At 38.0% G+C, this 24,986-nt stretch overlaps 1 protein-coding gene across 3 annotated transcripts in view; it reads left to right on the forward strand.

Annotated features, from left to right (window-relative positions):
• Window positions 1-24,986, forward strand: part of LOC136843230 (alkylglycerol monooxygenase-like) — a 790,153-nt gene that overhangs the window by 738,780 nt on the left and 26,387 nt on the right. The window contains exon 1 of one of the 3 annotated variants that reach the window (XM_067111312.1): window positions 11,580-11,890. The exons of the other annotated variants lie outside the window; for them this stretch is intronic. Within the exon in view, the coding sequence (XP_066967413.1) occupies window positions 11,732-11,890 (159 nt within the window). The 5' untranslated portion in view covers window positions 11,580-11,731. Of the gene's footprint in view, window positions 1-11,579; window positions 11,891-24,986 lie in introns of those variants that run through there. 3 annotated transcript variants of the gene reach the window in all.

Raw genomic sequence — 24,986 nt, forward strand, 5'->3', positions numbered from 1 at the left:
AGTGGCAAGTTCAAGCAAACTGAAGAAGAGGATGCTCTTTTCACTAGGAAAACAAGCTATAGAGGAGGGGGCGGAATATAGAATTTAGGCCAGAGGCCAAGCACTGGGACCCATGAGGTCATTCAGCGCTGAAATGGAAATTGTCATTAAAATGGCTTAAAAGGTGTAACAGGAGGAAAACTTCGCAGTTGCACTTTGAAACAACTGTTAGGCGAGGGTGGATGCCAAGATGGAAGAAAGAGAATAAGAATGGAGGTACAGTAAAAGGATTGCAGCGGGGGACCCGAGGGACGCTGCAAATAATCTTAAGCAATGCCTACAGTGCACTGCATGAGGAGCACTGACGGCACTACCCCCCTACGGGGAACAAGCTATAGATCTATAGATTCGAGAAGTAGTTAGTAAGAGTCACAAGGGTTATTCACAGTTTCTCTTTCACTGGTTTTCTGTTTCCTCGTGGGTACACACTAATAAAAATTTCATGGAAATTTCCACTGAAATATGAAAAATTACAGCAATGAAGTCCTGCAACGAATGATGTGCTTAGCCCCTTTTTCAACAGATGAGGAATAATAACAATTCAAATACAAACTAACAGCAGATGAAATTCATAAATGAGTGAAGAGGGTCATAAGAGATGCACTCTGATGAGTCTCTATTAAACATCTTTAAAAAAGAAGCCCGAACATTTAAAACAGAGGACGGAGGGACATGGCATTGCACAAAGGCTAAGGATTAATGTAAGGCAAATCTAAGAACAGAATCCTCATAATTACATTTAGATGAGTAAAATGATACGGGTGGCCACCAACGAATGTCAACCAGCATCATGATCACTAAACCACTAGTCTCTTAACATATTCAATTAATAATACTAGGATGGATTTACCTGTACTTGTGGAGATCACCACGTGACCAAGGGGTGACATCATCATTTAAAAACTCAGGCCAAAGAAATTTCCAAAAGACTCCTGGGTTTGATAATAAAATGGCATCAGTCACAACAAGGCGCCAGAAACCAAAAGGGAATGAGTACTGTGCAGATGCTCAGAAACGAGAAACAGGGAGAGAGAGAGAGAGAGAGCCGACGAAACATCCTACACCTTGAGCGTCTCGCTACCCTCACTCACACACACCTGTCTGGTCATTTTCACATCTTTCACTCGGACTTTCACCAGAGCAACCATACCAGGGCCCAAAACCACAACTTCTGATAAAATACCCTTATAACACTTCTTCCCCTCAGAAACATATTCAGTATCAAACCATAAATACCGTAAATGATTACCAACACCCGATCCCTTATCGTGATCCCCTTTAATCTCATCAATATCCTCGTAAGGGACAAAAAACCCAGGTACCCCAACAGTTATACCGCCTACCCCCTTATGAACTAAGATTCTGTTTCGCAGGCATGCTGGATGACCCAATAACAATGTACTGTACTCCCCAAAGCAGTCCCTTGTAAAACCAAAAATGGCTCTATAAAAACTCTACTTCCCAAGGACAAACAAAGGTCTGTGCAACCAAAAACACTCGACCTATTTGCTTAAACATCATATACTGTCTCTTTAGTAGGCCTCAAACAATGATCGGGAAACAATGATCGATATAAATCATAATTCACCAGATTAACAGATGCACCAGTTTCAATAAATACTGAGACATCGACACCATGCACACCCTTTCACAATTGGCTTCAGCTGTAAGGGCTCAGCCAGAAGTCCTATATCACAAGAAACGCCCATCACCTCTTCCCCTTTAACTGACAGGCCTCCCGAAAATTTTCACCCATCACTAGATCCCCCTGAAAAACCCCCTTGAGGAGCTTCCTTACCTAAGTTACCATGTAAGGACGGGATTGAGTGACATACTGGCTGGGTGTTGACTGGTTTATTGTTGGTTCCTTACTGAATGTGTACAGAATCTTCAAAGATGTTATTGGCCTGTGTGAGCCGCAATGTAGCATCTACACACTGACAGAGCAAAACAGAGGTAATGTTTCGGACATCTGTGTTTGTCGGCAGACAAACAGATGGCGATTGTGAGAGACATAACAAATGAACAGTGATAAAACATATATCAATGATAAGGAAAGCTCGAGGGGGACGGCAGTAGGCTGAAGGATGATGGCGGCTGATCCTTCTGTAGCCGGCTCAAGGGCTGAAGGATAACGGAGGCCGATCCGCCAGTAGCCAGCTCAAGGGGGGCGGCAGCAGGCTGAAGGATGACGTCAGCTGGTCCTTCATTGGTCAGCTTGTCCGGTACGAGTTTGGGGGCGGCTTCAGGCTTCCTGGAGGAGGCGTCCAGGGGGCCAGTGGAGGGGTGGGTCATCTCGGAGGGTCGGACAGGGCTACAAAGGGAAGCCTAAACAGAAGGAACAAGAACCTCCAGAGGGCTATGCTTTTTCCACTGGAGGTCTGAAAACAAGGCTAGAAAATGCGACAGGGGCTGCCTATTCTCAAAAAACATGCAGAAGGGTTGCAGATGCGACCCACGCATACTAACATCAATGGTGAGCAGATAGGTTGTCTCATAAGAGAAACTGTGCTTGCTCATTGCTCTTTCTTCCAGGTATAAAAGAAAAGGACAAACATGCTTCTTCGAAAAAGATGAAAGATCTGACATGGAGTTCTTAGTGGACACCGGAGCATGCAGATCATTCATCCCAGCCAGCCTGAACAAAAGACTCAACCCCACTCCCCCCACCAACTTCCACGTATCAACAGCCAGCAGAGCACCACTGACAACGTACGGAACTCGGGAGATAAAAATTGTTTTTGGTGGGAAAGAATATGACTGGTTGTTCATCACAGCAGAAGTGACGATGGCGTTGTTTGGAGCAGATTTCCTAAAAGTGCGCAACCTACTAGTCGATGTAGCAGCTAAACAGCTGATCCCAAGAACAACAGAAATTATCTCCCCAAAAGTTGAGCATACGTACAACAACGAAAGTATCAACGAGTCAACGAGAGGAAAAAATATGCCCCATCCCAACCGATGTCCCACCGAAAGAGGTGAGAGAAATAATACAAGAATACAAAGGCATATTCGAAGACGACCTGAAGCATGACCTAACAAAACCAACACAACACACCATTCAGTACCACATAGAGACTGAAGGACCCCCAATCCACCCACGATTCAGAGGGCTGGCCCCAGAGAAGCTCACCTATGCAAAGAAGGTATTCAAAGTGATGGAAGAAGCGTGAATATGCCAGAAAGCCCCAGTCCATGGTCGTCACCCCTACATATGGTACCAAAGTCAGACAGAACATGGCACTCCTGCAGAAGATTACCAACAGTTGAATGTGAAAACAAAACCGGGCATATACCCTCTGCCACATATAGCGGACATAAATGAAATGACACAGAGCAAGAACATTCACAAAAATTGATCTGCTACAAGGGAATTTCCAAGTCCCAGTAGCAAAAGAAGATATCAAGAAGACCACAATCATCACCCCATTCAGGTAATTCAGAATGAATTACCTCCATAATTCATTCTGCGTGGTATATGATGACAACATACTGATCTTCAGTCCAAATTTAAAGCAACACCTCAAAGATATGAAAATAGTGCTACAAAGACTGAAAGAAAACAGACTAATAGTGCAGGAAGACAAATGCGAATGGGCAAAGAAAACAGTGGAGTTTCTGGGGCACCAAGTGGGTCCAGAGGGCATTAAACCTCTGCCAGAGAAAGTGAAAGCAATAACAGACTTCCCTGAACCAGCGACAGTAAAATCAGTTCAAGAATTTTCAGGTTTAATAAATTATTACCACCAATTCATACCAAACATTGCAAAAATGATGAGCCCATATATGAATGCCTTAAAGGAAATAAAAAGAAGTCAAACTGGCGAGAAAGTCAAGACAAAGCATTTATTTTAGCGAAAGCGGCAATAACCTCTGCAACAACACTAATATTTCCTTTACCCCATAGTTCCCTCTCTGACATCCGATGCAAGTAATATGGCGATGGGCACTGTACTTGAGCAGGACACATGATGGTCGTCGCCTGCTGGCCTTCTACAGCAGAGCAGAAATATTCAACATTCGACAGGGAGCTCCTCGCAGTCTACAAAGCAGTCTGCCACTTCTGCCACATGCTCGAGGGACGATAGTTTGTGGTGCAGACGGACCATCAACCACTGGTGCATGCCTTCACAAAGTCAGCAGAAGCATGGTCAGTGCAACAACAATGGCACCTGTCAGTGGTAGCCAAGCACTCCTGCACCATAAAGCACCCGAAAGGTTCAGCGAACACTGTGGCATACATCCTATCAAGAAACTGCGCCAACATCATCCAACTCGGGATAGCCTATCCCGAGGTAGTGGAGGCCAGAAGGATGACAAGGGCCTGCAGCAACTGCAGCGGATCAATCCCGCCTTCACATGGAGCGACCTGTCAGTCATCAGTGGAATGACAACCATCACCTGTGAGATGAGTATCAGATACCCTCGCCCATACTTGCCAGAGGGACTAAGAAGGAGAGCCAAAGCCAGAGGGACTAAGAAGGAGAGCCTTTGCTCTTGCCCACAACCTATCCCACCAATCGGGCCGATCAACCGCCTGAATCATAGCAGAGCGCTACATCTGGTGGAGGATGAGAAGAGATGTGGACAAAAGAGTGAATCCCGTGCCAGATGTCAAAAGTCACGAGACACGTCGAAAGCGGGATAGAGGAGCTCAAAACAATGAACCGCCGACTTGCTCATATACACTTCGCCAATGGGATCCCTACCCACCTCAGAGGGGTACAAATACCTGTTTACCGTAATAGACAGGAACACCAGGTGGCGGCAAGCAATATCCATCCAACAGCAGACTGCGGAGAGCTGCATTAAATCCCTTGTTGGCTGGGTCAGGAGGCATGGAGTCCCCAAGATCATCACCCGCGATAGCGGCGCCAACTTCACATCCGCCCTGTGGAACGCCCTCGCTGACAGACTGGGGACGAAAATAACGCATACGACGGCCTACAGGCCCGAAGCCAACAGAATCATCAAGATGATGCACCACTCATTAAAAACATCACTCACTGCCGGATGCCAGGGCAGAAGTTGGAGAAAAGAACTGCCATGGGTTCTTCTAGGACTGAGAACGACCCCGCACGCAGTGTTCAACACATCTCCAGCAGAAGTCCTGTACGATCAAGTGTTGATGTTGCCAGCGGACATCTTCCAAGAAAGAACAAACCCAACATTGCCATCTGACACCCAAAAAGTGATAGAAAAAATAATACTGGCCAAGACAACCTACCAAGCACACATAAAAGTGTACGTCTCCGAAGATTTATGGAATGTAAAATACGTGTTCATCCGGCTAGACGCACACAAACCCCTCCTCTCCCAAAACTACTCCGGACCACTCCGTATACTCCAGAGACAACCAAAGGCCTACCACACGACAGTAGACGGGAGGACATGGGTTTCAATCAACCAACCGAAACCTGCATTCATATCAGAAACTGACCCACATACATAGGCCTCTCCCCGGGGGGGAACCCTGTAGCGCCCACGTGACAGGCCTACGATCAAACTCTGCTTTCTCCCGCAATGAGTAACACAGGAGGGAAAACCATGCGGGAGAGAAATTCTCTCGCACACCTTTTATGCAAATATCTCATTCACCATTATTGTCACCTTTCATGTATTATTCTCATTCTGTATATTGGTATGCCAGCTTTCCAGTGATGTATGTATGATTGTCAATCAGATTTCTTGTAAGCATCCATATGTAAATTTATGTCTGTGAAGAAACACAGATGCTTGAATTTAATCCCTTCCTCGATCTGTCAAGAGGTCGGAACTACTTTGTAGCTCACACGAGCTACTGACCTGTGTGAATGTTTTGTAAATAAATTAGTAAGGTGTAGACCTCCGTATCCTTCTCATACCTCATTCACATGGTCATATGCAAACAATGGAGGGCGTTTGGCTTGCAGAGTGCAAAATACCGAAGAGCTTTAACATCCAGGGAATAGGAGATGGCGTGCAAGATGACGGTGAATGGCTTCAGCATGGAGGAGTTGGAGAGCTTGACATGCTGCTGATGATCCTTGCATGTTGGTAGAAGTGCCTAAAGTTTCAGCAGGTGAAGTATGAATGTTACAGTAACTGCTGCACTGTTTTGTCTTCCTGAAGGCCTCTGTAATATTGATATACATATTTATATAATTTGTCTGTATGTATGTGTATATATATATATTAATTTTGGCTACATAAATAATGTCGTTTACTTATAGACTGAGGGGACCATTACACTCCTGATTCCAGATGTGAACTTGAGGAATGGTTTTTCTCTCTATACAATAGAACTTGCAGGATTTTGAAGAGGGTGGAGTCCTTTACAGAGCCGATTATTTTCAATTGGAATAGGGCATCTCCCCTGATTAAACCTCCTTGGGAGCGTGTTTCGCTTTTGCTTAGACAGGCCACTGATCTTTTCAGTTGGTATATCACTCAACAGGGATTCTTCTATGTATACAACTGGCGCCTTGCTCTTTTAGGAGAATTCATGAATAGATAAAGGGAAGAATCAAATAAGGAGTGAGAAGAATACTTGCAGTATAAAACAAATAATTGTTTTAGATTGCAAGGATAAGTAGTTCCTCATTGGATGGGTTGGTATCATTCTCGATGAGCACTCGGCTGGGCCCACGTTCGATTCTCTGACCGGCCAATGAAGAATTAGAGAAATTTCCGTCTGGTGATAGAAATTCATTTCTCGTTATTATGTGGTTCGGATTCCACAATAAGCTGGAGGTCCCGTTGCTAGGTAACCAACTGGTTCTTAGCTACGCAAAATAAATCTAATCCTTCAGGCCAGCAGGAGAGCTGTTAATCAGCTTAGTGGTCTAGTCAAACTAAGGTATGCTTAACTTAACATAACAAGGATAAGTATGCAAGGGGACTGTATCCGTTGTGACTGAGAAATTAATTCATGTATAAGGATGAAAGATGAAGAACTATTTAGTTAAAGGCAAGAAAGACTGTGAATCAAGTGTCTTAGAGCATAAAAGTGCAAAAAAAGACAAGATTAAGGGACCTTTAAAAAGTATATATGATACTGATAAGCAATATGGAGGAATCTCTGGGTCACACCTCCCACTAAATGTCCAAGAGGCAACCAACACAGGGAAAGGTGTGACCCACAGTCTAGGTATGTACCAAGACCGTGGGTGTGACCAAGGAGGTTGAAGCCTTGGGTGTGATGGAGGGACCGAGAAAATTCTACTGCCATATGATTTGAGAATCCGGTACTGTCCAGCCTAAGCACCTGAGGCCTGACACGAGACCTCTTCCCTGGAATGAAATACAGAGATGTGAATGACCGCATGTGATTTATTCGTAGAGGAAGTTTTCTTGCCTATCGCAGAGCTGCATCATCATCATCACAAGAAACTAACACTGAAGTATCTGCGATGCTTGTAACTTCATCTTGCTAATAATAATGAAGCTGATGGTCTCTTATGGAGGTGAATAAGAGGAAATACCACCTCTGTCACCAGAACTTACGCCCAACTCTGCACGCCGCAAAGTCCTTGCTGTTTGTACTCTTAAAAACATAAGTTAATTTTTAATATTGAAAACGTGTCGTTCTTACAGATGTTTAAAATTACAGTAGATTTTTCTATTCCTTATTCAAATAAATCTAATTTATGGGTGTTGTCTTGCCAAAGGGAGAGATCTTGAACATTCATGATGATTATATTTAGGCAAGGAGGCAAAAGTGTTTGCACAGAGCCTTCGAGAATCTGTAGTAGCAATAAGTCCAGGTAAGAAAATAACAAACCCCAGTGGCTGTTTCAATACAGCCTGTTCTTCTGAAACTCTGACACCCTTATTCTGTTGATGGAAAGGGCACACTGGTTGTTTATTTTGAAAGAATTTCTAGGGCTTAACATCTGATTCCGTTGGTGATGGTATTTTCATCAAAAGGAAAACGAAGTGCAGAAGGGATGAAAAATGTGGATAAAACAAGGATTTGGTTATGTGGAGAGGATAGATTGGTGAGCAGACACCTAAAACATGATGGATAGAGTGATAGGAAATGCATGCAGGATATAAACATTATGCAGTTTGCTGAAGGGATTAATTTACTAATGGTGAATCTCCTGTGTAGATTTGAGAAGTAACTAATGCTGTTGATGATTCCTGTACTTGGGCTCTGAGGATTAAAATGACAATGAAAATCGTGTTACAGAGTAAATCTACCCATATCAGGGAAAATGACCGTTAAGCTGCTTAAACTGGAGAATCTGCAATCATAAAGAAAACATGGAAAACTTACTCAAGCTCTGACTTTAAAGCAGAAAAACAGGTTTGAGTACTCGTGACTATCAGATTATAAATTTCACCTTGTACTGTAACTGAAAAAAAGAAAAAACAGTGTGTGTATATGTGTGTGTATATATATATATATATATATATATATATATATATATATATATATATATATATATATATATATATATATATATATATATATATATTTATAGATATTTTGCTGTTCGCCCTCTATGCATTTTATTGTAGAGAAAATACGTGAACAAAGACGAAAAGGCATCTTTGTATGTGCAGGGATAGGCCAGGTATTTCAAAAGTAATGTCTTTTAGTTAGCATTAGGGGCCTAAACCCATAGGGAGACTTTCACCAAGTAACCTATGTTGAAGTTGGTCTTAAACTTCCTTTTCCCTGTTCTATGTTCGGCGATATTTTGTCAGAATTTTCAGACTGCCCGAAGCGTAGGCCTCCGACTACAGCCATCCTGCTTTGACCGAAAGAGGTCAGAGAGAAATTCGCCAGCGTGCGAGGCACATGCATTTTGTATAACTAATTTCTTTGTACTTGTCCTCTTACTGTCTTCATTGGTATTAGTGAGCTGTGATGACCGCCGGTTTCAAGACTTCTGATCGTCCGTTGTATGCGCAAACAACCTACGTCCACGGTAAGTCTGGAAATTATGCAGAGTTTCGTCGATTCGCTAGTATCTCTTTCTGTATTTCCAGTTACTTTGTTTTCCCTCTTCGCCACCATCTACTATAACCCATGTAACCAATTTACTTTTATGAAGTCTAGATTAAGAATAATTTATATTGCTTGGCGATACTCCACTATTCCCGTGCAGTAATTACGAATTAGGGAAGGTTAAGTAAGTAATTTTCAGCATTCAGGCAGCCTTGTGTCTCGATCCCCTTGTTTGGAAGAGAAATAGCCTCTACCAGTACTAAATTGCATACGATGTAATCCGTTGTGTTAAAACCTTATGTGAAGCAAAGGGAAAATTGACTGTGTCCGAAGGTGGGCGATTGTTCATGTAGTTTACTCGCTAACTACATATTCTTTCTGTGTCGGGTTTTTTTCTCGACTGGCAACCTTATTCCATTAAGTAATTGTCTGTCTTTGAGGTTAATTTTTAGCTTCAAATGACAGGTCACATGTGTCCTTGGCACTCAGGGCCTCATAAATTACGTTAATTAATTCATAAACTCATCAGCCAAGCCCCACACGTAACAATATACATATATATATATATATATTATATATATATATATATATATATATATATATATATATATATATAATATATATAATATATATATATATATATATATATATATATATATATATATATATATATATAATATATATATATATATATATATATATATATATATATATATATATATATATATATATATAATATATGTGTGGGTACGTTAACGCACCTGCACGACACACACACACAACGAGATCGATACTGCATGAACACCTGAGAACTTTTCGTCAGTTCCAACGCTTGATCCTCGTTCTTCCACAGATGCCGGTAGTTTTCGACTGTTATCTCAGACACCAATCCATCTGGATGGTCAAAATCTTCAAACATAACAACCTCTCGAAACAATGCGAAGATAAATCCATGATTTGTGGCCATACGCTGGAATTCGTTAGAGTAGGCGGAGTTGGTAATACAAGGGACCGATCTCAGCTATTATACTACTGTATTTGTAAATATTTTGTTTTGTTACATGTATCAGTTACACCAACAAATTGCACTGGGTTCAGAGACCATATAAGCAACAGGGCATCTTTGCTGCGATAACCGTTAGTAAACAATGTTGTTTATTCTCCAGACTTTGGTTGTTACGGCAACTCCTCCCCTCCACACAATTTCAAGGTCTCGGGCCAGTTGCCTGCGCGGGTTAGAGCCGTATATACGGCTCTGGCGCGGGTAGCTCAAAAAACTGATGTCATTTTGCCTAATAATAAATTGCAAGCTGTCTCATAATCCCAACTTCGTCGAAAGTAGAAACACGACATTCACTTAACCTTGAGAAGGAGAAAAGACTAAAGCTTCAATTACAGTATAAGATCTCCCGGAAGACATTTACCACAATCAATAAAACATAAGACTACAGCAATCAAGAGCAATAATTACATAAAACAATACCAGAGTGAGTAAATCTATGTAAATCAATTGTGAATAAGCACTGAAATAATAAAATTGGGAAGAATGAAGTAAATGGAATTTTGCGTAGTTGTGAATGTGCACTGAAATAAGAGAAGACGAAATATGACTAAAAATAGTTATTTCGCGAAATGTACATATTTTAAAATACCACTGCTGCTGCGTAACCATTCCCGGCAGCACGTTGCTGAAAACAACGAGAAATTTTTGCAGTCACTGCAAATACGTACAGCCGCGTCACGGTTTGCACCTACCGATACAAAATAGTTTTTGTATTATTATTATCATTACAGGCCAAGCTGCAACTCAAACTGAAGCTGGGAAAGTAGAACGATACAAGGCCCAGGGCCTACCTGGGAACGAAGCCCGGTAAAGAAAAGAAAACTAAGAGGAATAAATTATGAAAGTAAAATTATTAACAAAAAAGACAAATGACAACAAATGAACCCAATGGACGTTTCATTCAAAAGAAAATCCCATTTCAAACTTCCTGTCACATTTATAACCAGTGGAGGGACTAAAGGAACTGCTCCCTTTTGTTTTTACTTTTCAAGCATACTCGTACATTCATAAACATTGAATATATATTCATCCTAGAGCGCATCCATGTATTGCGTACAAATATTTTAGCTTCTGAGTAAACATATATATATATATATATATATATATATATATATATATATATATATATATATATATATATATATATATATATACATACATATGTTTACTCAAAAGCTAAAGTATTTGATTATAGTTTATGTTTGTATCCACGAGTCAGGAGGTCGGCAAGGTCGCGGTGTTGACGAGTGGCTGGAGTAAGGTTGGGTGTTTTACCATTTCTTCTTTTGCAAAAATGTTTTGTCATCTCATTTTATTACAGCATATCCCAGTCCTGTTGCTACGCAAAGTTGCTTTTCATGGAAAAGTTTTCACGTTGCTTTGACCAAATAAGTGAAAAAAAAATAAACAAGGCTGCCTTATAAATAATTACCGGATAAGGATTCTCAGAACGTGTTACCGAGCAAGCCCAGGGGTCTCGTAAGTCCTTCTTTCAGGACAAAACGAGCTGGCCTGGAGCTCTGGTGGGTCTGTCTCGTACAAACGGTTGAGTGCACCGACAGCGAGAGGGAGGTGCGCATCTCACGTTAGTCCATAGAGAGAAAAACAAATCTGAATTACTTCCAACTTCCTGCGTATTTAGCTGGACTTGATTCATTCTCTTTATCAAGAGGCAGTATTAAAACAGAATTATGACCACCATGGTCGATGTAATTCACCTGTTAAATCCTTACCATTACTTGAATCCGAATTACACAGTGTTGCAGCATTTAGGTGCATTTCTGTACATCGTTAACCCTCGGGTGTCCGTGTTCAACAAAGCCAGTGATGTGCCTGATTACGTCATTGATGTAAGTACTGCATTTGATTTTCAACTGTTGATTCATTCTTATAACTACGTCATGTCACGCTGCGAAGCTATGAATGTTCTAGCTGACTATGTCCGTAGTGTTTCATTTCACATGAGTGAATTAATACAGGACAGAAAATACGGGAATTTAATTGCTGTCTAAAAAATATTTGTCCGAATATTCCTACCGGAAACCGTATCTTGCTTTTGTCTGCTTGAGGAATAGATTCATTTTCCATCAGGAGTATTTCATTCAAACCGATTCATTTTTATAAAGCTGGGTTGTCATGAGATAAACAAAAATATTAAATTTCTCTATTCTGGAATAGATTTGTATAATGTTCTTTTTACAGTATGGATGTTTTTCATAAATTCTATAAATTCCTAAAATACTGAAGTAGCATTCAACATTTCTGTATATTAAAAACATCAAACGTAAATAATGAAAAGAATGATAAAGATACATTTAGGCTAATCTCATTGATATTCTATCGTTACAGTAATAACAATTACATAAATTAGTTTTAACAGATGTAACTAATTTATAGACTACAAAATCTAATATAGATGGAACATTATCTTAGTACACCAATCACATAACCTAAGTTTTCTCTTCTGATGTGCTAATTTCTTCTAATTTACCCCAGGAAATAAGAACCTATGATGCCTTTCTAATTATATCCACGCCAACCTTGACAATGGATAGGAATCTAAACTTAATCTAGATTTATTCAATTGTTTTTAGCGTTGATTTTTGTAAGACTGGCCTGAGCTCATTGACAAGCGCTCTTAAAAGATGTTGGAGGATTGGTGGAAGCTTCATACTTACTTCACAGTTTTCCTGGACGATTGTGGTCTAGAACGGTAGCACTGGACAACTGGGTCGCGACCCATACGTGGGTCACCAAGCAATTTGAATGGGTTACTAAAGTTTAGCAAATTGTTAGTTCCAACACAAACTTCGTCCTTAAGTTCGTTTTTCTCTACACTCCGCAAATTTCATTCAACATAAACTATTGCTTAACAGACGGTTGCAGTGGCATCAGTTTTTTTATAATTATTTATTATTATTTTTTTTTTTTTGTGTGTCTAACCCCACTTGAATGATATATCATGCCATTACGACGTACAATCCATAATAAAAATATTATAAGTAAAACTTTAAATAATATACATACCGCCTTCGGAACGAAGGACTTCAACTGGCACTTGAAAAGTTATCACACAAAATACTGTAAAGCGAAAAATTTAGAGAAAATATATTCAAAGAAAAAATCCTTGTTCTTTCTTAGCATTTTCTCATAAGAATTTTCACTGAATAATAAAATCAATAATCCGAAAATTATGATTACTCATTTTTATTTCATGACGGCATTACATTATTACTCACATGATTCCATAATAATATTTTCTCTCCCGTAATATCTCTCAGTTATTTCGGCAATTTCATATAACGAGGGCCATGAAGGGGATATGAAAGTATTAAAGCACCGCCCGGCCTAAGAAAAAAAAACCCCAATGATTTGTTTGCTTTCTATTTTTTCCATATACTTATAGAGTAAAGCTCTAGTGCACGATGGTTAAGAGATTACCATCTGCCCAACAGTTTAATTATCAAGTGTCAAAAACTGTCGTAGTCTTTTCTATTGAAAGCCAGAAAAACCTTACAGGATTTTTTTATTAAAAAAAGCATATGGTTGCATAGAGTACTTCTTTAAGCATTTTTATGTTGGCTGCTTGTCAGTTGAATATTATGGCTAAACGCAGTAAAAGAATGATTATCTTAGCTGCAGTTTCATGCATTTCACTGCCATCGCATAACCAAACTACTGTGTCGATGTTGGGAAGTCTTGAAAAGCGAGTTCTGGAAGCACATGAAACTTTTCCTGAACTTTAACAGACAGCACTTGTACATTTTGCGAATAGAGGTCGATTTCCATCGAAAGGAAATAACTATAACTGACACTATAGAAGCTGAATAACACCGGCAGAATGGCTGCATACTGAATGCAGACAGCAACATTTACTGCACACCTTTCGGTTTGAAGGGTCTAACTGGCAATATCAAGAGAAACTGACGTGGTGAGGCCAAGTTGGTGGAGAGAATTCACTTGGGAAATTAATCAGAGCCTTATGTCAAATGGCGAATCATCCAAAGATGAAGCGCGAAGTGCATTAGAAGTCAGGTGAAGAGTACCACGAAAACGAGTACACTAGTTTCGAACGGTGTTTCCACCGAAAGCGGTTGCGTCAGCTCAGCTTATGTATAAACATAAAACTTTTGCAAAAGAATAAAGAATGAAGGCGAAATGTTCAAGATGTAGTCCAGTGGAAAATCACAAAGCCTTGTTTCGTCACATAACAGATGTTTTATGTTTTCTTCTGGTAGATTAGGACCTACTTATGATATAACGTCCGGGTGCAGAACTTGCACCCTTGGGGAAAAAAAATTTTTAAGGAAATTCAAAATGGTGGCAGATGGCTATTAGAAAACCTAAATTTAACTGTATCCGAGCTCTTAATTGATATAGAGACTTGAATTTGGTAACAAAATGCATGTTTATGTACCCAAGGAATACAACTGTGGACTCCAAATTATCATATTTTCAGTATTTTCAGAATATGTTATAATTCTGAGGCCAAATATCACAAATCTTGGTCAAATACAAAGCCGATATTTCTTAAACTCTCACATGAGGTCAGAGATACATATCAACATTGAATTATAAAAATGTTCATAAAATTCAATAAAATACAATTGATCTGTTGAAGTTTTATTGAGAGAATGCTATGCATATACAGGGATACTTCTATAATTTTATGTCTAGTCACTATCGGGTGAATACACCTCAACTCTGTCTGTATCAACATCACCCCTTTGACACATTCGTCATGATGTTCTTCCCTGGAAGGAGAAATTGTGCGGGGATTTTTAAATTCCCTCTCTGCTTGGCAGGCACAAAAGACAGAACATGAAATACAAGCACTGGAGCAGTTACCGCGTGCAGTGGAACAACAGTGTAATGATGAGCATCCACACTTCATCATTTTGAGTACTGACAGAGGAACTGGTGATACATCTGATGGCAAGGCAGTTGGTTCCAGTTTGTTTGTGTCAACATTTATGTGCTAAAAAAAAAGGGCGGAATCGATATTTAAATACATCTTTGGATATGTTGTCCTGCTTGAACGCACCGTCAAACAGGAATTGCTGCTCTGTCTTGTCAAATGCCAAGGATCTGATATAACTGCTGCTTCAAGAGGGATGTTTTGCTGCTGAACCTCCTTAAATTAAACACTGGAAAAGTGATATTTAATCAAAGTATCCACTGAATGTGTCACAGCCTCTATATGTTTGCACTCCTTCACAAAACTGCTAAAAGCCTTTTGTGTTGTAAAGAATTTCAATTCAACAGCCTCAAGGTAAGAAAAACTTTCAATGTTGCATCCTAATAATAATAAGTGGGATTTAAAAACAAAACAACAAGTGATGTTTTCGTTCATATAACGTTCATTAGTTTTCTACTCACGGAAGTTCGGTAGTTCTAGACAGCATAACAAAAGGGCATTCAGATTAGGATCAAAATCATATAAAAATTATAGCTAAAAAAATACAGCGGGGATCCAATTAAAGTGACTGCGTTCATAAGTAGACTTCTGTCTTTCATTTTCTAAACAATTACAAGAAGCAATATACGGAGTTCGTATGCAAAATGGCCTGTAAAAACGTGAACCTGTCATAATACTCGAGAGATGTAAAAACGTAAACCTGTCATAATACTCGAGAGATGTAAAAACGTAAACCTGTCATAATACTCGAGAGATGTAAAAATGTAAACCTGTCATAAATACTTGAGAGATGTAAGAACGTAAACCTGTCACAAATACTCGAGATGTAAAAACGTAAACCTGTCACAAATACTCGAGATGTAAAAACGTAAACCTGTCACAAATACTCGAGAGATGTAAAAACGTAAACCTGTCACAAATACTCGAGATGTAAAAACGTAAACCTGTCACAAATACTCGAGATGTAAAAACGTAAACCTGTCACAAATACTCACAAATACTCGAGATGTAAAAACGTAAACCTGTCACAAATACTCGAGAGATGTAAAACGTAAACCTGTCACAAATACTCGAGATGTAAAAACGTAAACCTGTCACAAATACTCGAGAGATGTAAAAACGTAAACCTGTCACAAATACTCGAGATGTAAAAACGTAAACCTGTCACAAATACTCGAGAGATGTAAAAACGTAAACCTGTCACAAATACTCGAGATGTAAAAACGTAAACCTGTCACAAATACTCGAGATGTAAAAACGTAAACCTGTCACAAATACTCGAGATGTAAAAACGTAAACCTGTCACAAATACTCGAGATGTAAAACGTAAACCTGTCATAAATACGCGAGAGATGTAAAAACGTAAACCTGTCACAAATACTCGAGATGTAAAAACGTAAACCTGTCATAAATACTCGAGAGATGTAAAAACGTAAACCTGTCACAAATACTCGAGATGTAAAAACGTAAACCTGTCATAAATACTCGAGAGATGTAAAAACGTAAACCTGTCACAAATGCGAGAGATGTAAAAACGTAAACCTGTCATAAATACGCGAGAGATGTAAAAACGTAAACCTGTCACAAATACTCGAGATGTAAAAACGTAAACCTGTCACAAATACTCGAGAGATGTAAAAACGTAAACCTGTCATAAATACTCGAGAGATGTAAAACGTAAACCTGTCACAAATACTCGAGATGTAAAAACGTAAACCTGTCACAAATACTCGAGATGTAAAAACGTAAACCTGTCACAAATACTCGAGATGTAAAAACGTAAACCTGTCACAAATACTCGAGAGATGTAAAAAACGTAAACCTGTCATAAATACTCGAGAGATGTAAAAACGTAAACCTGTCACAAATACTCGAGATGTAAAAACGTAAACCTGTCACAAATACTCGAGATGTAAAAACGTAAACCTGTCACAAATACTCGAGAGATGTAAAAAACGTAAACCTGTCATAAATACTCGAGAGATGTAAAAACGTAAACCTGTCATAAATACTCAAGAGATGTAAAAACTTAGATATGTCATAAATACTCAAGAGAAACTTGCTGAAAACCCCGTTGAATATATTTGTCATATAATTAAAAGAATTCTATAGAATTCTTTTAACTATGTGACAAATATATTCAATGTTAAATTATATGATTATGCTTACCGAAGTGATGTCAAAAATAATCTACGACCCAAGTTTATGAAACATCAGAATCGTAAAGTAATTCGTCATAAGATTTTTTTGCTTGTCCCTGCATATACATATTATAAGTCTCTTGGGACGGTCGTGTTTTTTTAATGCTTTTTTGCTTTGTTGCACATTGTGTTACATTCCTGTGTTTTTTTTTATCAGTCCATTTTTTTACATTCATGTTCTTAGCAATCACCGTTCGCCGGTCATGTTTTTTTTTTTTTTTAAATATGTCAGTTACCTTTTTTGCCGAGTTTAACGACTGGAATTTTTTTAATGGATCGTGTACGTTCTCGCAGTACTTGATTTGGTATTCGTTGTTTCCATTGGTTGTTTATTTTTCCTGTTACTGTATTTTAAATGTTTTTGAACGATTATACATTGTAATTTTTGAGAACCTGAGAGTAATGACTTACAGCCATTGATATCTATTTCATTGACGCTAAATTTTACTTTTATTTTGCTTCTTTAATGGTTCCACTCGATATTCTCGTAAATACTTCCAAGAAAGGGAACTTAGTCGTAAGTTTTTTTTTTTCCAGCATTTTTTGCTCGTGAAACGTTCGTCCTCACCTCTCCCCAATTTGAAATACAAATTCAACGACAGAAACAAATAAGGAAAAAATTAAAGCTTAAGATCATCCAATTGGAGTTATAGTTTAGGTTTATTAAAGATACCTGGCCACACACAAAAGATTTCGCTGTGTGCCGATATTTTCAGACCCAGCACCTACGTTTTCTAACTACACATTCCTGGTCAAGGTTAAACCGCCCATGAAAGCTCCTCTCAGGATAATTCCAACTCCAAGCCTGCCAGCCGTGTTACCTGTTCTGGTCCTGATTATGGGATAGCATCTATAAATGCGATAAAATAATTCGTGTTAAACACGCGAATCTTTAGTAAAATATGTAAACACAAACTACATAAATCTGAGACAACTCAGTAAATGACAAGGTGATATTTACTGTCGCATCTGAATAGAGCAGTGACGACTGAATCATCAAGCCCAAAGTCCGTGATGTTCGGCTTGCATTCCTTATGGAATTCGGGGGAAAATCTACAGGATGTATATTTCAAGGCCGACAGAACAAAATATCTCTAAACGTTCAATTGCTTTTAAACATCACACTGGCAGTGAATGAACTTACGGCAGCCAAGCATCTGCGTCTGTTTACACCAAGGCCTAACGAATTCTTTAAACCTTGATTTACATCATTTTGAGCAATTAAAGACGAGTTCTTGCATTCTGGACCTCGAACGACTTAACAATCAGGCTTGTCTGCTTTAGCAAAAACGACCAAAAATAAAGTGAAAACGCAGTAGTTACGCCTAAGCAAGGACAGAGGGACTTAATTACAGTAGTAGCATTATCTATTTTATATCAAAATATCATGTACAATATTACACAACATACCTGCTGGTTAAAAGTTAGTATAAAAAATTTCCCGAAACCTTCGGAACATAATCATAAAACAAAAAGTCTGCTATTACAGCATATCCTTAGCATCAAGGACATTCAGAGAGAGAGAGAGAGAGAGAAGCGCACTGCCAGACCAAAATTAGCGGGAAGACTATGACTACGCTAGACTTCATAAAAATGAGTGAATACGCGAATAGCATGAGCGTTCGTAAGCCTTGATGAAAGACCGTTACACCTCTTAAAAACTAGCATTCATATTCTGCGGACATTCACAAAAAGAGGGAACTAAATCTGGCTAAAACTGCCTACAGATTTGATCACAGTACAAATATAGCAGGTGGATCATGAAATCTAGGAAAATATATAATATATATATATATATATATATATATATATATATATATATATATATATATATATATATATATATATATAATGTATTTGTGTGTATCATGGAAAGTAGACAAAGGAATATACACACACACACATATATATATATATATATATATATATATATATATATATATATATATATATATAAATGTGTGTGTGTGTGTGTGTGTGTGTGTGTGTGTGTGTGTGCGTGGTGAAAGAGAGCCATGGCGAATGATGCAACGCTCGACTCACCACTGTTGAGTCTGTAGCTCGCTGTCGGCCTGCTTCTCATAGTTTACCCGTAAATGGACGCCAACGCCTGATGGGGACTATTAAAACGACATAGGTCTAGCAACCTCACCCCTCGAGGTTTGTTGAGAAACCGGGAAACTGTACCCTTGTAATGTCACCCCCTCAAAAAGGAAGGTCTGCGGTGGACAAAATATACATACAATATAAATAAACATGGTACTTTGGGTATAATTCTCAAGTAATTCTGGACTGTATCTTTCTCCATTTTCTACAGCCTTCCTTACTGTCACCAACCAAAACTGTCATTTGTAAACATTCCCACTATGGCACTGACCCCTTTTCTTATCCCTCGTCAACTGACACTTAATTCTACTACCTTTTCTTTTTTATAACTTTCCTTATCTCTCCATCTAGCAATACAAACAATACAATTTGCATGAGACCTAGTAAGACAAGCTTCACGTCCGTCCTTCATAAAGACTTCTAATCTTGCATCATATATTCTCACAACCTCCCAAAGAGCATTATAATTTCTTTCAGAATCTTTCTCCCTGTCCAATACTCCAAGTTCTCACACAACCGTTTCCCTATGAATCCTTGTTACATCTCACTTTCGCAGTCAAAACCTTACCATACACCCTCCCAGTTATACTAAATACCCTTATGCCTCTATAATTCACATAATCACGCCTCTCTTTATACAAAACAGAGCAATAGTTCCTCATCCAAACACTCTCCAACACAGCACGTCAGCAGCTCAACTGCACTATCACCACAATACATCGAATCTTACTTGTAATCCCATCAACTATTGGTACCATTCAATTCTTGATCCTTTTAAATATCTTTGTATCGTCAACAGTCAGTTCCACAAGTATTCTCAGATTAACGCCAACTCCTTCCTCTTTTGTAGGATTCAGATCTGGCTTGTATACCTAATTTAAATATCGTTTATAAATATTCAACTCAATGACACATGACTACATTCTCTTCAGGCAGTTTGTCTCCACTTAAACTTATTCTTACCCACCTTTTTCTCTGCATTTCCCTCTTTCAGTACAATTTTTTCTTTCCATAAGTATGTAATACAATTCATTTTAACAATAAGTTTTCGCTACACCACATCTTACATGGTCTTATGTTTTCCTTGACTAACTCATTCATCCTTGTGCAAAACTCTACACGATTTTATCTCTTACTGCAATAACATATCCAAAATCAACAATTTTTTTTTATCTAAAAAAATGTTTGCACCATAATCAAGCACTACCCACCCTTAGAGTTTTCTATTTCCATTGCTGACTCACTTACTCGTCCCTGAATTTTGCCAATCTTCGTTCCTACTTTCGTATCTTTGACCCTGGCCCTCTTTCATCCTTCTTCTAACAATATGCTTTTCTTACTTATCTATGAAAAAACTCACTATTCTTCCTGACATTCTTAGCAACACTTCAGTCAATTTGCAACAACATTCGATTTTCATTTTTGTTTTAATCAAGTAATGATCAAATGGAACTCCAATCTCCTCCTCTTCTGTAGTTTACTCTTCACCTGCTCTCTACTGAAACAACGTAACAAGTAATTTTTCCTCACCATACTCTCTTTTCGTAGTAGGCTTATGAATATTCCTTGACATCATGTAATCCAAAAATCCAGTCTCCTACAGAACACATCACCACAGCATGACAATCTTCTGCCATCTCTTTATGTACTCACACAACACACACACAAGTACACACACACACATATATATATACACATAAATATATATATATATATATATATATATATATATATATATATATATATATATATATATATATATATATGATGCGTATCAAGTACCTGGTTATTACACAACTAATCTCAAGATTCAAAATATACCTCACTTCAGCCAGATACCTGAACTCTCATAACATTAATTGTTTGTACTCTAAAGGTAACAGTGATCCCTTAAGAAAAAACTTAATTACTTGAAAAATCAAACTAAGTCTATCAGAATATGTGTGAGGTATCAAAAATTAAACTAGAAATCTTATAGAGTAAAAGGGCATCACTCCATCAAAAACTGTAACTGTTTCCCTGGTCTTAATTCACTTTAGCAAAACTAAAAGAACAAAACATGTTTATCACTTTGCCTTATGCACACACAATCAATCCTATTCACTGATGGTCAATAAATGAAACACTGTTTTTCTAAAAATGTTAAATACAAAAATTTATTTTCAGATTCAAAGTTTATAATTAAAATTCACAATTATTTAGAATTCACAATCTGAAAAATTTACTATTAGTTGAAAATAACACAAAACTCAATGAATTCTTGAATTAAATTATGAAACAAAACTAATTCACAAAAAACTTTATCAGAATTTAAATTAATCAAGCAAAATTTAAACTATCAAGAATTATTCAAGATTTAAAAAGAAAATCTCAATAAATGAAATCAAGTATGCAATGTTAAATTAAGTATGCAATGTTAAATTAAGTATGCAATGTTAAATTACAAGAAATATTTACATTGCTATGTAAATAAATGTTACATCACAAACATAAAAAATGTGAAAATATAAAGAAATTGTAAGTAGAAAAACACACAAAAATACACATAAGATTTATCAATAATGATTTCACTTGTTCAAAATTTCCTAACTTATCATACCACAACTTCCTAACTTATCATACCATGGTATTATAAGTAAAATTCACGTTACCTTACACAAACTTGTGAAAACCTCTGTAAATCACTTGCTGCAGCTGCGTTACACAATACACACTTTTTTTACCAGGCGCCGTTACGAACTAAATAACTTTGCTAAATTCAGATCTCAAAAGTTAATGTTAAAAGTGACCACAAAAAATTACGTTAAAAGTAATCTCTTCCTAATTAGGAATGAGAGAGAGAGAGAGAGAGAGAGAGAGAGAGAGAGAGAGAGAGAGAGAGAGAGAGAGAGAGAGAGAGAGAGAGAGAGAGAACCAAATCAACTGGTCTCAGAAATCAGAATCAAAAAGATTTTAGGATTCCAGTAATACGTGAAACAATTACATGACGTCATTAAAGCATTTTGGGTGCGAGATACAAAAGGGAAGTTCTAGAAGCAGGGAGGTGACGTCACTAAAGCGTTTTGGGTGCGAGATACAATGGAGAAGCTTCTAGAAGAAAGTGACGTCATCCCAGCAAAACGTTTTGAACGCATCTTACAAAACATGACGTAATTGATCAGGACACGTATTCTTTCTCTCAAAGTGGCATACGTGACTCGACCAACGCAAGTAACAACATGAAATCACTCGTCTTGAGCCCGTATGGGACGAATCGGCGTTTGTTTTGCAAACCTGTCATCGCTAACCCAAAACAAAGCGTTCCCTCTTATCTCAACTGATGACAATTGAAATGAAACAAGCCCTGGTGGACACACACACGTGTTCACATACTGCGCTTTTACCAAGAAAGATATTCGTTCTAAATTGTGTTACTATTAAAATTATAATAACAATTCTAAATTACGCTATCAAGTAATCATTAGCTCTTTTGAGATCTGATGCCAAACTAAATATGACACTTTAGAGTTCAGAGGTCTGGTTAAACAAATCATTTATAACTAACTAACAACCATTATCATTAAACATAACACATGAAAAAAGTAAATATGTCAAAATTATAGGAGGATATACGTATTACAAGGCAACATCATGAAATTATATATATATATATATATATATATATATATATATATATATATATATATATATATATATATATATATATATATATATATGTATATATATATATATATATCAATACACTACAGAATCCAAAACATTTCGTGAGAGAAGGTCCTTTGACGAGTTATGCGACTGCTAAAGTAAAAGACACGAACAAATACCACGATGGAGTACCGGAAAAGCAATGTCAAAGATAATAACAGGTAAACACATAAAGGTAAATATCAGTATAGAGATTCAGGTCTGGTTTTCAGTCTATAAATTCTAATAAAACATACCGCAAACTTGGGAACAGAAATAAAATAAATGCTTTAAAACATTGAAATAAACGAGAAAGGTATCGACACAGAGCATTGTTTTAAGCATCAAGCAATAACTTAGAAAGCATATTTCTAAACAAACTTCCAGAGAGAGATCGGTGCTGAGCCAAGGACCATTCCATTGCATTTTGGGTTTTTAGAAACGCATGTAAAAGTTTCTACCAACCTTTTTTTATTCTATTTTAGATCAAAGGTCTGGGAGGTTAACATTGGGCTAAGGACCAAAACGTCTGGGCATAAAATTATTCATTAAATTCCTTTCATAACACATTTGCATATCTTGCAGCGACAGCAAACATAAATAAAGCATGCTCATAACCTACGTTTACTCTTGACTTTTAAAGGCAAAGTCGCATGAGTCAGCAGGAGTGATCAACGCAATCGAACGTCTGCTACTCCTCATAGACAGCAAAGGGGGAGCGGAGATGGGGAGGCCAGGAAAGTGGGTTGAGGGAGGGATGAGGAGGGGAAAGGAGAGGGAAGGACGGGATAGAGATAAAGGGCGTTCAAATGCATAGTTTGGCGATGCTTGGCAACACCATGTAAGTCTAGAGTAAACGCTTTAACTAAAACCATTTGACAATACACTATATTACCAAAAATTAGCGAGAGGTGTCTTGTACACGGTGTCAGAGTACCATTTCGATCAAATAATCAGTTTGAAAGATATCTGAGAAAACCAATGACCTGCGGTCCCTGACATGGATAGCAGTAAAACAAGTAAAAGTACATCGTTAAACAATACATGTTTAACTAATTCACGTAATCATGTTTATGAATTGGTTAAGTCACTACGAGAGGTTTGCTTCATTCCTTGGTGTAGTTTAGTTAGTGGCACTGAGACAGCGAATGTGTTACAAACATCATATATTATCAATATGCTTTGTGCCGTCTCAAGCAAACTAATGGAAATCATATGAATTTTGCACCCCCACACGAAGATATGCATATACCGTATGTGCGTATGTAAGAAATTACATCTAGAATTTCAAATATAATACCTAATAGATTCTCTCTTCCACAACTAAAAGCAAACTTTCAGTGGAGGGGGGCAATAAAATCTGCATTCTGACAACGCGGTAGTATCCTTGCAAGGAGTCACCTGTCGCATTTTAATGACAGGATGTAAGGGCGCTTCGCTAAGCTTTTTTACCAGAGCCACCATACCGCGAAACACGTAAAAGAAATGAACTGATTCTACTTTACATTATTATGATTCGCAGTCCCTCCATTAGAAGACAGACGGCAAAATAATAATTTAGGGTGAAACTATTTTAATCCTTCCCAACTTGAAAGCTTTTTGCCATTTTTCACAAAGATCACAAGGCTGTCCTACAGATCAAATATGGGGACTCCAAGACTTTAAGAGGAAGAGTTAGTCGACAGAAAAAAACTATTGTCAAATTTGAGGAAGAATCATCTATAACAAAAAAATAATAAAAAGCAAAATGATACAATGCAATATTTCACTTCAAACGAAAGCAGACGTGAAATACACAGTCTTCTTTCTTAACAGATTTTCTCTTATTATTGACGGAAATAACTATACCGTACGATCCCGTTACCCGAATAACAACAGAAATATTAAGAACACATATTAACATTTATTATCAGCAGCAACAGCAGCAGCAGCAGCAGCAGCAGCAACACCCACCAATTAACATTTTACAGTCCGCCTTGGTCCGACAAGTATATTGCGCACGTTACTCCAGTCAAGGTCGCAACGCAGTGTTTACCA

The sequence above is a fragment of the Macrobrachium rosenbergii genome, chromosome 11 (assembly GCF_040412425.1).
Source record: "Macrobrachium rosenbergii isolate ZJJX-2024 chromosome 11, ASM4041242v1, whole genome shotgun sequence".
NCBI classification, from domain to species: Eukaryota; Metazoa; Arthropoda; class Malacostraca; order Decapoda; family Palaemonidae; genus Macrobrachium; species Macrobrachium rosenbergii.